The 18637-nt window shown below is 38.9% G+C and overlaps 1 protein-coding gene across 1 annotated transcript in view; it reads left to right on the top strand.

Annotated features, from left to right (window-relative positions):
• Positions 1-18637, top strand: part of ASTN1 (astrotactin 1) — a 252732-nt gene that overhangs the window by 193484 nt on the left and 40611 nt on the right. The window contains exons 12-16 of the mRNA XM_063299889.1: positions 5910-6076; positions 7679-7873; positions 9192-9319; positions 14645-14749; positions 16328-16516. Of these exons, the coding sequence (XP_063155959.1) occupies positions 5910-6076; positions 7679-7873; positions 9192-9319; positions 14645-14749; positions 16328-16516 (784 nt within the window). The remainder of the gene's footprint in view (positions 1-5909; positions 6077-7678; positions 7874-9191; positions 9320-14644; positions 14750-16327; positions 16517-18637) is intronic.

Here is an 18637-nt window from a genome sequence, read left to right on the forward strand (position 1 = left end):
GGGAAATGCTTTGTAGCTTGATGCTGAGCAAGTACTATGCAGATGAGCATGTTGCTGTTCAGCACTTATTGGGAAACATATGAATATGAGAAAAATATATTAAATATTTATTGATTTGGAGAAAGTGTATAGTAAAGTGAATAGGCATGAACTATGCAGTATTTTGCATGGACTTGAAGGTTGGTGTTGAATGTGATAAGAACAGTGATAGAGTTAAAGATGGAATTATACATGAGAATAAATAAAATGCCTAGTGGATGGTTCAACACTGAGCAGGGGGGAGATATGGATATCTGATCTCCCTTGGGTAGTTTATGCAGAAGTATATAAGGAATGAAGAGCCAGTTTGGTGTAGTGGTTAAGGCACCAGGCTAGGAACCGGGAGACTGTGAGTTCTAGTCCCACCTGAGGCACAAAGCCAGCTGGGTGTTCTTTGACCAGTCACTCTCTCTCAGCCCTGGGAAGAAGCCAAAGGCAAACTACTTCCAACAAACCTTGCCAAAAAAACTACAGGGATTAGTCCAGGCAGTCGCCAGGAATTGACATTGACTCAAAGGCTCTATCTATCAATCAAAAAATGAGAGCAAGTAGATGATTTTGTTTACTAAAGATGGCAAATGGGTAAAGAAATTTTAAGATGTACAAAAGAAAAGTGGTAGGTCTAAGGCGGAATGAGCAATGAATATTCTGAGGAAAGAATGTTTATCAAAAACAAAAATAGCTTTGTTTAAGCATGTGCTTCTATTCACTTTGTTTAATGGAATTGAGACTTAGGTATGTCAGGAGAAATGTAAGTTGAATGCTTTGAAAAGCTATGAGTGTGATAGAAGAAGAGATAGAGTCAAGAATGAATGAGTGATAAATGAATGTGGGCTGAATATAGAAGTAGACCAATATGAAAGAAGTACTGTATGTTGAGGTGGTTTGGTTATATAGAGAGAATGAATGAGGATCAGATTGCAAGGCAAATATATAAAGGAAGAGTGAATAGGTCAAGAGGAATGGGAAGATCGAGAAAGTCATGATTGGATGGAGCTTATGAGATCCTCAAGAAATGGAAAGCAAGAAGCTACAAAAAAACAAAAAGCAGTGTGTGAAGCAGTGTATGGAGAGGGAAAGGAAAAGGAAGCTTCATAGATCATTGCATTGGACTGTGAAAGGAAGGTTACAGGCTTCCTTTCACCTATGGGCTAGGCATCTTTTAATTCTAAGCTCTAGAACTTCTATACTTTGTATTATCTGAGACTGCTTCTCTCTGATTGTGGGAACAAGTTCTTATGCAAAGTATCTTTAAAGAATTCTGGATCAGAATACATCAGGGAATCCCTCAAGCTTTGGCTTTGGCATTCTACTACTAAGCAGTAACATGGGGACTGAACCAAGAAATTAATTCTTTCTCTAGAGTCTGTTCCTTCCTTGCCTGCTGTCTTTGTGCATCTGCCAATTTCATTTCTTAGGAGGAAATACATGCTAAGTGCTTTGTGGCAGATGTTCCCTTCTTCCACTTCTGCACTGTATCTCATTGTCTCACAGCACATCTTCCTGCAACCCTTTGCACAAAGGCTGTCATGAGAAATAGGTGGAAAGCAATCCATCTGCTTCAGACTCTGGCTGTGAAGCTGCTGAATGTGTCCTAGTGCTGACATTCTCCCTCTTCACCTGCGTTTGTGCTGGTAGAGGCATTGTGCCAAAGATGGATGTGTAAAAGAATTAGTGAAGGGATCAGCAAATGGAAATATTTTTACACAGATACCTCTAAAATAGCTGCTGAGAGAGACTGTGCTGACAGCAGCAGAAGCATGGATTATGAAGAGGAGGAATGTGTGCATAGAATTCCATTCTCTCTGTAGCTTCCACAGTAGACACATGTAACATTACAGAACTTAATAACATAAATCATATATTCATGCATAAAACATTCTTAACATTATAGTTTCAATCATAACACAGATATATAATGGACCAGTGCACATTCTAACCAGATAATATATAATCATTTTAGTCAGTAGCAGACAGTTTTAAAGAAATTTATATCCATTTTAAACAATGAAGTAATATTAGGGATATATCAGAGTAATACATTTGGGAAAACCTCTTGATACTGCTTTCTGTTTCCTAAATCCATGAAGTTAATAAATGTTGCTGTTGCAGCCAAATCTTGTGAAGCAATTCAGTGATAACTGCTGCTTTTTGAAGATGGATTTTTAAGATCTTGGGGGGTCAGAACTGGGTTTTGGAAATGTTGCAGTCTCATAGTTAGCATATTCTTGCATTTGATTTAGCTGTATTTCATTTTCCATTTAAAGACAGATTGAATACATTTTAAAAACATCATTGTGTGTTGGCTTGATAGTGATGCCTTCCCTCTCCTGTAATTTCCCTTAATTGTATGAAAACAACTTGGAAATCCCTTGCTTGTTTAAGACCTTTCCCCCACCATGTTTTTGTTTTGTGTAAAAAAAAAATCATAGCATTCCTGAACATGGGAACTGGAAAGTAAAGTATTATATTATCCTACCTGCAATTCATTCATGGGCATCTAAACTTGTGTACTTTTCACAAACACCTCCCTGTACCTGTGAGGAAGGTGTGTGTGTGTGTCTCATACCTTACCTATTGATCTGAAAACCCAGAACATTCTTTTCATCCATTATTCTTGAAGGTTATGGCCATAGCTCATTGAGAGTACATACTTTATATGCAGGAGGCCCCTAGTTTAATCTTGGGCATCTTTCGAGAGAACAAGAAAGGCCTTGTGTGGCCTGGAGTCTGGAACCTTGAAGAGTTTCAGCCAGACATTGTAGAGAATACTGAGCAGGAATGGCTGACAATTTCCTTCAAGAAGCCTGCATTTATTCTTATGGAAAAAGCTTGAAACTGAACAACAACAACAGAAAATTGCATGTGAGAGAAAGCAGAAATGGCAGACTTGTTCATCCCAGTACTAATCTATAACTGTAATTTCTAATGTGCCTCTGTGAGGTAGACATATTCATGGAAGATGTGACAAGATATTTAAATAATATATCTAATATAGAAATCCTGGTCTTGAACAGTCAATGTGTTGTATCTGCAAATCTGAAACCCTGTTCTCTTGAGTTTCAGTGCTTGTGTGGTGCAGTGACATAAAGTGGGCAGACCCTGGGGCTGTTTCAACCTCAGGTGCAATAGCTGGAAAGAACCATGCCAACAAGTTTGTAATAAGGAATTGGCAACACCTCTGAGAAATAGCATGCAAGAATGAAACAAAGGTGACAAACCAGGGATATTTATTGCAGCTTTCCCCAACCTGCTTTCCTCTGGATGTGTTGGGCTACAAATCCCACAACAGAAAGAGGTTGGAATATTGTACTATAGTGGGAACCAGAAAGGATACAGAGAAGTTGCCATTCTTGGAATTCCTGCTGATGACTCACAATATTTTTTGACCTATGTTAAACACAGCATGGAAGTCAGCATGGAAAGATATTAATTCATTTTTAATTTGTTAGACTGAGCTCAAGGCAGTGTTTGTTTGTTTAAACAAATTTATATAGTGTACACACACACATACACACGCCCACAGCACTCACTTCTCTTTTTCCCATAACAATAACCCTGACTGCCCCCAAGTCACCCAATGTGCTTCCAAGTCTGAGGACTGACCTGAATTGCATCTCCTGAGTCCTAATTCTACACCCTAACCACTAGATCAGACCGGCTGTCACACTGAAAAGGTAATATCCAAAGGAAGCTGAAAGGGGAGAACTCAGCCACATCTTCTGGGAGAAAGTAATACTATAACCATGGAATTTTAAAAATCCATTTGGGTTTAAGTGAAACAAAATGCAAAGACAAGACAAGCATTTAACTACAAGAAAAGCTTGTTGGGAGATGATGGAATTTTCCTAAAAGGGGCCCAGCAGATGGTTTTTCTGCATTTTTAGCATGGAATAAATTCTGGTGCTATAAGGCAGTGTTTCTCCACCTTGGCAACTTCAAGCTGTGTGGACTTCAACTCCCAGAATTCCCCAGCCAGCAGGCTTGAGTTGAAGTCCACACAACTTAAAGTTGCCAATGTGGAGAAACGCTGTTCTAAGGAGTGAGATGAACTAGCAGACAAAAACAAAGCCACCACTCTCTCCCAGCAAGCTCACCCCTGTAATATTGCTGCAACTGTAGTATAGTTAACACAAAGGGGAAAGCTGAGACAACATCACTTTAAGGCACGGGTTTTATATTTTTACCTGTGCAAGCTGAGCTTGCAAGTCACTTGCAAATTCTCCTGCCGAAGACCCATATCACTTAAGGGGGAGCCGTGCAAAAGCATTCCTGTAAAAAGGTTCCTCTCATCTCTATGATTTTCTAAGCCCTTGTGCAAGTCTTGAGTCACAAAGGAATCAGATTAATCAGTGGAAAGCACACACATGCACAGGTCTCTTTGGTCCACCCCTAACTTTCAAGCACATCTTGTCAGCCAGATGGGAAGTCACTCTGATAAGAATGGGTGCTGGGCAGGATTCCTAGACTCCTCATTTGCTTGTTTGCCATCATCCCAAACATCTGGGTCTGCTCATTGACTGCTGGCATTGTGCAAACACTTAGAATTCTCCTGTGCTTAGCTGTTCCAGCTGGCATGGTGGGAGGAGGAGCAACTTGGGGCAGAATGAGAATCTAGTGGGCCTACAGGGGACCGTTTGTTCTGGAAATTGCAGAATTAATGTCATCAAGCAACCTGTGTCTTGTTGTGCAAGCTTCATCACCAGGACCATGAGAGGAAAAACATTTTGGAAAGAAATCCTCTGTTAAAACCTCATGAGCTGAAACATAAGAAAGGGGAGGGAAAAAAGCCTACAGCTCTTCCTCTTATATTCTACAAAATGTCCCACTTGAAAGGAAAACCTTATTGATGATATTATCAGTCAGTTTTATAGCCCTTTAATTCACTTCAGTTGGACTTGTTTATGGGTTAAGCAACTTACTTCAAAACTAAAACAAGTTGAAAAATAGTTTCTAGTTAATCAGAGCCTCTGGATCCTGCTTATTTCATGACAGACTATATAAGCCAGAGTGCGGCTGCTTTCTAAGGTAGCCCAGGGCACCACCTAGTTCATAGTTCACTGCACATTTTCCTCTTGAAAAAGACTGGAGAAAATGCAGCTCTGGCTCTGACTGTTAATCGCCCTGGCTGGTGTTGATGGGTATTTGAGGTTCTACACGTTTGTACTAGAAGATCCTGCCTGAGACTGTCTAACCTCTAGAAATTGGGCACACAAAAATCTCCATATAACCTGAACAGTTTGTAGCATCCACATAGCATGAGAAAATGAGCAGCCTGTGAGGGAGAAGAGCACAGTCCTGAGCCACTGAATTTAGAAGTCCTTTCTCTTTTCTGCCCTTGCTCACTGAAAGTGAATCGGAGAAAAGCAAGCCTCTAGGCCAAAGTTTTAAAAATAAAGACAAGAATAGTAACCCCCACCCCATAAAAACAAAGAAGGTAAAGGTGAAAAATACACTAATGGGGGGGCACATCCACAAGATACTCAGTTCTCTCATATGTGAAAAAAGAATAGTTGTAAAAATGAAAAGAGATTTTGCAACAGGAAGGCAGAAAGGAAATGCAACACAGATTGTGAGCTTGAAGTGTGAATGATACTGTAGAATTATTTAGCAGAAACTGAGTAGAAAACTTCCAAGAAGCTAGCACAAATCTCAATGCTGATTGCAAGATGAAACAATATCACTAATTCAGTTTCTCTCCTCACTGTGTGAACTACACTATGTATGTGGAACAAGCAGTACAATGATAACATGTGTGAAGTTACTGTTATGTGTTATAAACACTTCTGTGACCATGCAGTGCAAAGCAATCGCTCTGCATAAAGTCTGTGCTCACCTGGTTCATTATGCTGTTCCTCCTCCTCTGCTAGTGTCCTCCTGGTCTCAGCCCCATGAAAGATGGCACTGGCTGCTACAATCGCCACATAGGTGTGGACTGTTCGGATGGGTTCAATGGCGGTTGCGAGCAACTCTGTCTACAACATATGGTGCCTTTGCCAGAAGACCCTTCTTTGTACAATATCCTTATGTTTTGTGGGTGAGTTCCACAGAAGTTTCTAGTAACCTCTATGGTGAGACCTCCTCACTCCAAACTATATACACATATTGATCACCCATATATATTCATGTGTGGATCTGGGTGTGCTTGTTTTTTTTTCTCTTCAGTATTAACATGTGTGGTGGCAACACCGTTTGTAGCAAATCTTGTGTTATTTCAAGGCTGGTTTATAATACCCTTCCTTTACTACTGCTGATACTTATTTCAGAATAATGAATTCCTGACTACTCTATATAATAATACGTTTTCTATTCAGGGGTGTCTGCAGAAAATGGTAAAAAAAGTCAAGATGGTAGCTGTGATAATGCAACTGAAGTTGTGCATTGCAGATAGAGCTTTAATTGCACCGTCATGACTGCCATTTTGACTTTTTTTTACCATGCCCTGTGGGCACCTGTTACTATTCAAATCATGTCCAACTATTGCTTTCTGTTCTGCAATGTGGTATCTAAATAATAAGTGTTTCAATCTGAAGGATTGCCAAATGTTCCCCATACCAATGAATATATCACAACTTTAAACTTTTATATACATTGCATATACATTCCGTTGAGTGTAGCAATAATTATGTATAGCAAGATGCACATGTTCAGAATACTCAGGTATGCATCCTTTTATCCCTTTTTTTGGAAAAATACTAACAATTCACAGCACTTAGATTCAGTTCCAGAAAGGTGCTTTGAAGCCCATGGGAGTATGAATGTAGCACCTGTCTGAAACCCCGTACAATAACCTTGTTAGTTCTCAAGATCACAAAGCTGTCCCAGCAGATGCTGTATGATCCCAAGAAAAGACACAGCTATTTTAAAGAGTTTCAGACTGGTGCTCTAATCATACCTTCACATGTTCTGAATTATCTTTTTGGAATTAAAACCAAAGCATTGCATAACACTAACGTCTTTTGTTAAATCCTATCATGATATATTTTGTAGCAGTGAAAGAAGCTCTTATTTACCATGATGTTTTTAGTAACAGGGTTCCTGATAGCAGATTGAGGAATTGTCTTTAGCAACCAGAGGTTGAGACATTTCCTGCTTCATAAAAGAGTAGGAAACCTGTGGTCCTCTGATTGTTGCTGAGTTACATTCATTACAGTTACACTACAGTTCACATTCTGGATTTAGGGATTTCTTCAGAAGTTTCTGCAGTTAGGGATTAACAGATTTCACTCATCCCACTCAACTGTTGTTCAGTGGGTTTGTTATTTGCTTATTTTGTTCTGCTTATTTTTCAATTTAACTGAGTGAAATTCTTCTTTTAAATTCCACATACAAATGTCAGTTTGGTTCTTTTTATCCCCATGTAAATTGGTAGCACATTTTCACATTTTAAGAAATGTTCCAGCATCAGGCATTACTTGGCACAAAAATCACACATGGGAAAGTTTTTCTAGAAATATGAAAACCTCTGAATTAGACCTGTAATGATAATCTCACCTGATTTTACACATTTGTAAGAGGGGTACTGTGTTTTTTACCTGTGTGGCTATATTATCTATGGGTTCCTCTTTGAACACAGAATATATTTCCCTTTGTAAATGTTGTAGCAAGTTTTAATAGCTTTTCTTGTATTCATTGGCAGATGCATTGAAGATTACAAGCTAGGTATGGATGGACGATCTTGTCAGTTAATTTCAGAGTCCTGTCCAGAGGGTACTGACTGTGAAGAGAGCCGAGAGCTGCCCATGAATCAAACTCTCTTTGGGGAAATGTTCTATGGTTACAACAATCAAACGCGTGAGTTGGCACCTGGGCAGGTGCTGAAGGGAACATTCAGGTGATGATGGTATTAGAAAAAAGCTTGCTGTTCTGTTGGGTTCCAAGTCCTGTTCTTTTTATTATCTGTACTGTGTTATCTATAGTGCTTTTACATCATAAGCAAAACAAAGCTCTATCCAGAGCAACTTGCAAATTAAAATTTCCCAGGTTTTCTCACTTGCTAGTACTAAGACCTGGGATTTGATTCCAAGTGAATTTTCCTTCAGAGATAGATGACTTCTGTTAAAGGACCATTCTCTAATACTATTCACCCAACTCTCGAAAATGATATTAGTATTCAAGTAGATTCCTCTGCGATTATGTTATCCACCAAGAGAACATTTTATCCATGAAAAGATTACATGTTTTAAAAGACAGGTATGTAAGTAAAGGAGTTTTAATGGGATTAGAAGAAATACTCCTTGAAGCCTCTTTCATATTTATCCATGCAATTCTATTAGCTTTTGATTTTCTGTTGAAAAACACTGGTTGTCTTTTTATCACAAATTTATCATAATTTCTAGATGGATAATGAACTTCTAGAGAAACAGAATTCTAACTTAATGATGTTTCTTAGGGGAGATTTGCACATCCTCATTTACCTATTAAGTAAAACATTAAGACATTTGGAGGGCCTTTTTTATTCTCTGTGTGAAAAATCCTGGTGGAGCAAAAGAGGTTTCAATAAGCCTAGCATTATTTCTATTTCTAAACCACTACACATGCTGGTTCCCCAGTTCAGACAGTTCTTCAATCCTTCAATTTTGTAAGAGCTGGAGGACAAGAATGGAGCCCAAGGAAGGGCTCCATTGGCAGCATTACAGTTAGTGGTCATGAGGAATCCTTTGATGTTTCTGGCATTGTATGTAGTCCTAAAATGTAGGGTTTTAAGACAATTTTTAACATGAAGAACACCTCTGTCTCTTTCAAAAAAGTAAAACATAAAAGGAATATTGAAATAAAATGTTTTTATAATACTCTTTATTTCTACATACCTTTGATATATTGATTATAGTTCTTAATGAGATCTGTGAGCATGCACATTATGGCATATTTCAATGCCTAGAATGAAATTTGGTATTGTTACAGTCGGTGAAATATTCAGCCTAATGTAATAATTCGATCTGGTTTCAAATTTGTGCTGAAATCAAAACAATATTTTGAAGGAAAAGTGGCGGGACCTTCAAAAGCCTTTGGAGGTGTTTACAGCATATGTGCAAATTGTTCATGGAATGCTGCTCTTCTGCTGAACATAATTTAAGGAACAGCTATAGGCAGACTTGCCTGGATTTTTTGAAGTGACCTTTGCTTTGAACTTCTCATTTGGCGCTTTTCAGGATGAATAACTTTGCTCGTGGCTTGGAGCAACAGCTGCCAGATGGACTAATGTTGGCCACCGTTCCACTAGAGAATCAGTGCCAAGAGGAGCTGTCTGAGCCTACTCCTGATCCAGATTTTCTGACTGGTGAGTGATCCTTTTCAGAGGCAACTTCCACTAGTTCTTGGGTCAGTCTTCAAACTGATATTATGCTGTCATCTGTTTGGGAAGCTGAGCCGATGCATTTCTGATTTAGTTCCAGTTTATCTGAAGCTACAGGTTTACTGTACTATAGCTAGTACTTTCCCTTGAATTCATCAATGTCTTTGGGTGGGAGGGAAGGGGGTAATCAAAATGTGCATTATGAGGCAAATCATTTAACTTACATACCTGCAAGGATGAAAGGCCAGGATTTATGTTGAAGACAATAATAGGTTGGTGCTTTGTGAAAGAGAGGGTGTGGGGTTGAAGTGCTTCTGGTGTGTAAATTCCCAGATCCCACTCTCTGAATCCTGTCTTTTGTTCAGTCTCAAAGTTTTGCAGTGTAGACATTACATGACTAACTGAAAAAAATACACAATATTTTATTGTTGATCAGTTTAATGATGGTATTAATAGTAACAGATACACTATTTTGATGCTAGTGTTACTCCTTTTGAAATTGCCCTGAGGTACTCCACATTGCCATAGAACTGTGGACCATAGTGTTGCTGGCTAGTGCAGTTGTAGGTCAGATAACAAAAAAGGTGAACACTGTGAAAAATGCCAGGATGCTTACAATTAATAAATATTTATTCAAATGGTCTCCATATTTATAGCATCTGAGATTCACCCCCTCAGACTACCATGGTGAGTCTGGACTGTGGCAAGGTACGTAGTCCATGGACTTGTCTCACAAAGAGGTTGCTTTCATTGGGCAAGCTTTATAGCCCTTCAACCTCTCTCTTTCCTCCCATCCTCAGAGCTGCTTAGTTCAGGCATAAGAAAGGGAAGGTTACATATTAGTGAGGATTAAGTGTCTAGCAGGTATTGAGTGCCTGCTAAGATAAAAGAGGGAAATAATTATAGAATTGGGGTTAGAGTGGGAAGTTTGTTATCTCAGCTTGCAAGAGTAAATAGGAAGAGCTAACTTATCTAAGCAGCCTCTCTTCTAGGTGTTCATTAAAAAATCTGGGTTAATCACAAAACACAGAGTTGGAAGGTACCTTGGAGGTCTTGTCCAATTCTTTGCCCAGGGCAGGAATCCTCAGACCAATGACTGTCCAACCTTTGCTTGAAAACATCCAGTGATGACCTCAGAGCAAAAACTGCAGTGAGGCACTAGGGGCAGGAGAGACTTAGTATATTAAGAAGGGGAGATTCTGCTGGAGAGAAAATGAAGCATCAGTAAAATCTTTTCAAGTTATTTTTAATTACTGAAAAATTACCCATAGACATCTCTTTGGTATAATTAGCATTTCCTTTCTTCTCCATTCCATCCGTTAAAAAAAAGGCACTATTTCCTGAAGTCTTCTTTCATATCGTTGCCTCCCCCTGTACCTGTCTTTGGATTTTTTGCTGTCTGAGGGAGCATTTAATTAATATATATGTTAGCCAGTTTGCAATTTGAACTATTGTGCCTAGGAAACTGGATGAAGGCAATCATTCATTATGCAGCAAATGGTTGCTTTCCTTGGCTCAGATACAAAATGTGTAAAAGTCTAAGAAGTGTAATCACAAAGGATCTGCAGAAAATTAACCAAACACAATTGCACTGTGGATGATTTATATGTCATTAGAATGTGGTCAAAGTTATATATGGTTCATGTGAGTAAAATCACTATTCCTTTTTGCTCAGAATATGATAAAGAATTTTGATACAAGAATGTTGACTTTAAATCAAATGTGTTTTGTCCAGGAAAAAAAAAAAGAAACCAGATTCTAAGTTAGAATTCATCTTAGAACTTGACTTGCAGCAGACATATTTGATTGTAAACTGCTTTGAAATATTTTAATCGGTGTTTTTAGTAAATAAACACATGTAGTAGTAGTAGTAGTAGTAGTAGTATCTTTATTACAGTCCAAGATCAATGCAGCGTAAGTACAACCAACTCAAGTACAATTTAAGTATGATAACAGTGTAACAGTTTAATACATGGTATGCTTCAATTAACAAATCTGCAGAAATGCCATGAAACAGAAGGCACATTTTAACAAATGTGGTGGATGTGTAAAAAAAACTCATATATGTAGTACCATCCAGAGAATTTTAGAAATTACATTTGCAATGAAGTCACAATTTTTACCAGGTATAATTCCAGAATATATTAACAGGAAACATCATAATTTACTGAGATACTTGTTCACGGATGTGAGAATAAACTTTGTCCAATACTGGAAGAAAAATTCAGCACTAATAATATCTGACTGGGAACTTAAACTTGGAGAATACGCAGCAATGACAAAACTAACAGCATTATTCACAACAGAAATTTAACCAAATTCAAGCAAGAATGGTTTCTATATACCTAATACACCATGCAGCAAGGCAAATACAAACACAGTGTGGTTTCTAAGGAGGTCTAAATGTTTATAAATACTGCAAATTGGTCAAAGCATAAAGGAAGGGGATGTTAGAAATTAAATACTTACCTACTTTTCCAAACAGCTCCTTTTTTATTTTCTGTTGTTGTTGTTTTATATTTATAGACAATAATAAATCAAATACAGTGGAGACCTTAGTATAAAGCAATAAAATCAAAGGTGGAGGGAGATGATCACTTTAGTGACAATAGCAAAGGCAACAATTCATACTGTGTAGGAGAAGGCAGTGGTAAACCACCCCTGTATTTTTACCAGAAAACCACATGGATAGAAAATCTATGCCATCCTTAGCTTTAATTGTACAATTCAAGCAACCTTATTTTTATTAACATTTAAGAAATTATATTTAACATTGATATAAACTTTTTTCTCCTTATATTTAAAGATTTAACTTATCTAAACCATCGTAGTGTTAATAATTTCTAGTTTATATTGCATAAATACCCCTGTACCCTGCTAGTATTTTATATTGTATTATTCACATCTTATAATGCAATAAAACAATTACTTGGGGGGAAAAAAAAAACAAATCTGAGTATGACATAGCTTTATGGCCAGGGCACAAAACTTGGCAATTAAAAGGTGATTTGAGGACACCTGTCACTTAAGAAAACCTTTTGATAATGCTGATCGGGGTGCCAGGCAGTCTTTCCATTAGAGGGCAGATTAATTGAAAATGCAGTTCCACCTAGAATTTACACTTTAGAAAAACACGTTCTAGGGTTACAGGTCCCCGAGAGGCACAAAGGCATTGCTGAAGCAGTACAGGGACTCCTTTACGCCTGGCATCCATAATTGCAGAAGCAATGGCATTAAAATGTGCTCTGGAAAAAGCCCATCGGTGATGGGTATAGGATAACTTAAATAAATAGCATGCAGCTTGTGATTCCCTTGGCTCACTGAGGAGATGATATAACCTGGGGGCTGCTGCGAGATTATGCTGAAGTTCAGTATCTTCTAATCCTTGGTTAATAAGCTCCATGGCTTTTCTTGTAACCCATATTTATAAGAAAATCAGGGGGCATGCCAAGGTGAAACAGTTCATTAGTTATTGCTCCACACCATCTAGATTTTAAGTTAGCTGATACTAAGAGGGGCAGAAGCCCTGAGGGAGACAGATAGATAGATGATAGATTTTGAGCCAGTAAAATATGATTAGTTGCCAAGCTCTTGTTTTGATATTAATCAGCCCAGTCTCTAGTCTGAGTACAGCACTGGAGATGCTTCTAGGTGTAAAGAATATGACTCTCAGAAGGTATGATTGTATTCTTTCTTACAGTTAGAATTTTATATCAGAGTGCAGTTGCATACCATAAAGAAGCAGTGCTAATCTAATGGCTGTAGGTAAAATGCCCAGAGGTGCTGAGGAACCAGGCAGCCTCTGAATCGAATAAATAAATAAACAGGCACATATATGAATATGGGTAGGACCTCATGCCTGCAGAAAGTAATATGTATCAGCTTTGAATTTTAAAGGAAAGGACAATATAAGCATTTCATAAAATCAAGGCTGGGGATTCTAGCTGCAAAATAAGAATGCTTTCATTTTTCCTTACTTTAAATTGGTTTGATAAATATATTAAGTTTTCATTCTTGTTTGTCTCCCATCCTTGTTCATCTCAGCCATATACTTTTGCTTACTAAATAAACAAATGTTTTTTAAATGCTTTGTAATGAGGATGAAAATCTTACACATTGTACTCATTAAGGGGATTTTAATTTTGAATGGCCTGTTGGCTAGCTGTAACTAGGGGCTCTTAATTTTGAATTAATAGCTTCATTGGCTCGGGGACTTAGTATTTTCCAGTCACAGCCGTGACTTCTCCAGTGAGAGGAAAGAAAGTTGTATTAGGGAAGAGGAGACCAAGTGTTTCTTTGTTCTCTGACTGAGTCTTGCTTGGAGGCCTTGCAGTGAGTGGGCACCTCAAGAAAATGTATTTTACTGGATTAGGATGAAGAATTCAGGCTAACATCAAAAACTCCTGGGAGAACTGGAAGTACTAAAGTAAAGTTAGCTGGGAAGATATAGCTTAGTTGTGTGATGGATTTTTTAATTTCTATTTGGTGCTGCTTGCTCAGTTTTGGGTAATGTTACATCTGCTCCAGTTTCCTGTCTCTTTATCTGTTAATAAATTATAAATTATATTTATAAATTACAAATTTATAAATTATTATTATTATTTGTAGATTACCAAGCACTTGATTTAGTTTGTGGATTTCAGCAACTTCAGCATCATGTAACATGGTGGTTAAACTATTCTCTGAACTCATTTATTAAAGCCTTTATTAAATAAACATCCTCTTTTTCTTGATTATGCCAGTGTTGGTTTTGTAATCTGGCCTAATGCCCCCAAGTCCACTTAGGCCTGGTAACTGTCATTAAAAGGAGACAATTGGAGCTTGTTCTTCAGGAAGAAAGGATTTTTTGTTCTGTCCCATCCAGATGAGGGGCATTTCCCATTTCAAGAACAGGTGGCAGAAGACTCTTCCACCTGGGATATATTCATACCCAGATATCTCAGCACTCAAGTAGATGGGATGTGAGTGTTGAGATCCCAGGGAGAAGTCTGGCAGGGGGTGGGTGACAGACACACACACACACCACCTCTTCTTTGCTACACCCCTAAGAAAAATAAAGCACCGCAGAGTAATTTCTCTTGAACCTGCTTTATAAAGTCAGGGTGTTTTTAATGTGTAAGGTGATTTTAACAAACAGATTTTCACCTGCAGCCTAAAATAGCTCAGCCTGGGAAACATACTTGCCTCCTGATTCTGCTGAATGGGGAAACCAATTCATATTCTGTGTCAGATTCAGAATACAGCTGTCTTGCAAATGTTTTCTGCTGATCTTCTTTGCCTTCCCTATTTTGCCCATGGTTTCTTCCACAGGGATGGTGAATTTCAGTGAGATTTCTGGATATCCTTTGTTACAACATTGGAAAGTTCGCTCTGTCATGTACCATGTTCGGTTGAACCAGATGGCTACCTCTCAGTGTAAGTTATGTCCAGCCCTTAGTGGGGTGGCCTTAGAATGGCCACATTACCACATCAGGGGGGTTGGGGGATGCCACCAGAAAAGGGGTTGGAGCTGGTGCCAGGTGGCCCTTCTAACTTTCTGTTCACCCTGGACATCACTGTCTTCTGTAGGGCATTTGGTTCAAATCCTGAGCCCTGATGACCCTTCAGTCATCAGCAATTTCATTGAGTTAGAGAGGAATAGATCTGTCTGGTTGTAATTTAGGCCCACCTCCACCCAAATACCCAAAAGATCTGTTGAGATTCAACTGCAATGTCGGCTGGCAATTTAGGGATTCTAAGTTGCAGGTCTGGAGAATACTAATTTCACATATATTGATTCACAGTTCCATTCTAAGTTATTTTCACATTAAAGTCTGTAAAGTTTTTATATTTTATACTAAAATCATGACATTTTATCCTAAGGTATGGATTTGCAGCCCAAGCCTTTTTGTACACAGCTTGTTGTTGTTTTTTAATTGAAAATCATGCTGTACAATTCAGAGAATTATGAAAACAGAAAAATTCAGTGCAAGTCTGGAAAGTGCAAATTAGTTTGCTGAAAATGCAGGCTAAATAAGATTTTAAGCTTCCTTATTCAGAGTTCAGTCACATTTGCTTACTTGAATATTTGGTGCTTATTGGCCCTCCTATATATCTTAAATCGTGTAGCTAAGAAGCAAATGGGACATCTTCACCTTCTCTAGGAGCAACTTGGAAAAGACCACAGACTAGGTGCCAAAATTTCATGTCATGTACTGTCTATTGAGTATGTAATCTTTTATCCTTTTAAGAAATATTTAAGCTTTTTTTCAAAATGATGAAAAACAGGAGGAAATAGACCAGCAGGTCAAGTAGGGTGGCACTGTTGCAGATGTTGCTGTGGCTTCACACAGATTATTCGGTCTCAATAGCTGGATTTTGAATAAAAATATCTGAGCAGAGGCAGTTTACCTGAATATTGAAAGGGGTTTTTTTTTAATGCAGAGAAATCTATATCTATTCTGTTCATAATAGAGTATTGCTGTTTTTTCAGCATCTCTGTATACAATGTTCCTTAAGAATATACCATAACTCAATCAAAGCTAGCAATTCAGTTTCTGATAAGAATTGATCCTGTAACAATGTTTTGGTCAGCAATTCTTATTCCTCCCCATCCCCCTACAAACTGCAAAAACAGGTGTGAACAATTAAGAGCCTGCTGCTGAAATTAAACATTTTTGTCAGGCTAAAAAAGGGCAATTTACTTCTTTGCACACTGAATTCACTCCTGGAATGTGTGGAGATAGCTACAGACCTTGTTTAAAATGCAGTTCTATTAAGGACACTTAACCTTATTTTTACATACAGAGTGTGTATTTGAGAATCAGGGTACTGGAGTGAGCAAGTATTGTTGACCTGCTTGTGACCTTCCAGAAGCATATAAATGTGGTAGCAAAATGTTAGCTAGATCTTGGCTTGATCCAGCAAGACAGCAACACCTTACATTATCAATATGTGTCCTGCCTTTTTCCCTCTCTCTTAAATTCTTGCTTGCTGTACTTCTATTCTCTGCAGCTTTCGGCAATGCCCTTCATTCTCTGGATGGAGCGACATCTCGGGGAGATTTTGTGGCTCTGCTGGATCATTTTGGCAACCACTATATACAGGAAGCTGTCTATGGATTTGAGGAATCCTGCTCTATCTGGTATCCCAACAAGCAAGTCCAAAAACAGCTCTGGCTGGAGTATGAAGATATTAGCAAAGGTAAGCCCCACTTCTGCTATTTTCTTTAAGCTGAGAGACAGTATGGTAGAGAAAGGCAAACATCAGTAGTGTGGAGAGGTGATTCTTTTGTGGCCAGCAAATTCTGCACTTGGAACTATTTTCAAAAGGTTGCTTAATCTGCATCATAAACTTTGATTGCAGTGTTTGCGTTTTAACAGCTCTCAGGGGTTGTAAAGGGTATGAAAGGAAGGAGAACATTTGAAGGGCAGAAAGTATTGTGCAAAGAAGAAAATTGTGAAGAATTGGAAATCTAACTGGAACCCCTTATTGTGGATGTCAGAGCAGATATGGCTTGTACTACTGAGACCTGGACTGTGACAAGGGGTTGTTCCACCCTCAGAGATACGTCCATCTGTTTTTCAGGTGTTGTAGCTGCAACCCCATGGTAGGGAGGTGGAATTGTGATTGTCATCTGGGATACTCTGCAGGTGATCAAGGGCATTGCTCTGTAGATAACTTGAGAGTTATTGTTTGTGCATGTTTGGGGTCCAGGGACAAGCTAGGGTGTTGTTTTTACTGGCCTCCATCCTTATTCCCTACCTGAGCTCCTTGATCTTGAAACTGGTTGGTACTGGAATCAGCTATAATTTTCATTTTGGAAGATTTCAGTTTGCTTCACGGAGGGGAGGGGACAGCTTGTGAATTCATGGTCAACATGACAACCATGGGTTTGTCTATAGTAGCCACATACATTTTCATCAGTCCCTTGCCACTGTCAGATCATTATCTGGTTATTAGGGAGTAATAGGACTGAGACATAATTAATTGTGCTTGTGGATGACCTCTGGTGGGATCAGGGTAGCGGTGGTAATCCTAGCTCAGGGGCTGTAAAGGGTATGAAAGGAAGGAGAACATTTGAAGGGCAGAAAGTATTCTGCAAAGAAAATTGGCAACCCTTGATACCATCAGTTATGGTATATTTCTGGACTAATGGGCTAAGGGGGTTGGGCATGAGAGGCACTTTAGTGGCTCTCCTTCCTTCAAGGCTGGTCCCAGTCAGTGCTACTGGAAAGGGAGAAGTCTAGCCCAAGGCCTCTGCTTTGTGAGGTGCCACATGAGAGGTGCTCAACTCTCTCCTCACTCCTATTTAACATCTACATAAGGCTGCTAGGAGTGTCACCGTTTGGCATGGTGATGATACTTAGTCACACACCTTTTCCCTGAGCTGACAAAGAGGATCTGGATGCTATGAGGGTCTGGATGGGGGAAAATAGGCTTCAACTCAACCCTAGCAACACTGAGTGGCTGTCCTGGATCTAGAGACCTTCCATCGTTATCTCTGGATGGGGTAACACTCCCCCAGAGTCTTCCCCCTGGACTCCCAGCTCCTGAATGACAAGTAGGTGGCAGCTGGAGAGTTTTTGCACAAATTCATCTTGTGTGCCAGTTAACACCTGTGCATAGATTGGGAGACACTGCTCATGGCCACTCATGCCTGAATTACTTCCCAGTTGGACTACTGCCTCTGGAACAGCTTACCCCTGTATATTCAGTCTACCTTCTTCCTATTATATTTTTGAAGAGTTGTGAGGACATGACTCTTCCTCTGGGGACACTTGAAGATTCTGCTGCCCAGATGGTGATATATCAGGGGCCTCTTGTTAATGACTTCTTATGTTTTAATGTTGTGGTCTCATTTGTAAGCCACTTGGAGTCTTTGGAAATGGAGCAGCATATAAACTGAAGTAATAAATAAATATATTAACTAACCAATCCATGGATTTCTCAACATTCAAGAGAAACTACTTTAAAAAAAAAAAATTACTTTGTGCTTTAGAAACTTGGACTAGTTTTTGTCAGGGATGACATTTCCCATGCACAGGACAAAATCAGGATGGAATTGAGATGGCATCAAGGGAGATGTCAGAATGTGTTGCTGGTTCTGTGAAAGGAAGTGTACGGGTGTAGTGAGGAAGAGACTGCTGCCAACATTCACCTATACGTTGATCATCATGTCCCTGATACTGTTTTGCAAGGCAGTATCGCAAGATACTGAGGCTGTTTTTCTAGCTAAGAACAAAGATTGACAATTTATTCCCAATCAAGGACCAAATTTTCTGTAACTGAGGCTTTTCAGATATTGTTATTGCAATATAGCAA

This window comes from Candoia aspera, chromosome 3 (assembly GCF_035149785.1).
Source record: "Candoia aspera isolate rCanAsp1 chromosome 3, rCanAsp1.hap2, whole genome shotgun sequence".
Lineage (NCBI taxonomy): Eukaryota > Metazoa > Chordata > Lepidosauria > Squamata > Boidae > Candoia > Candoia aspera.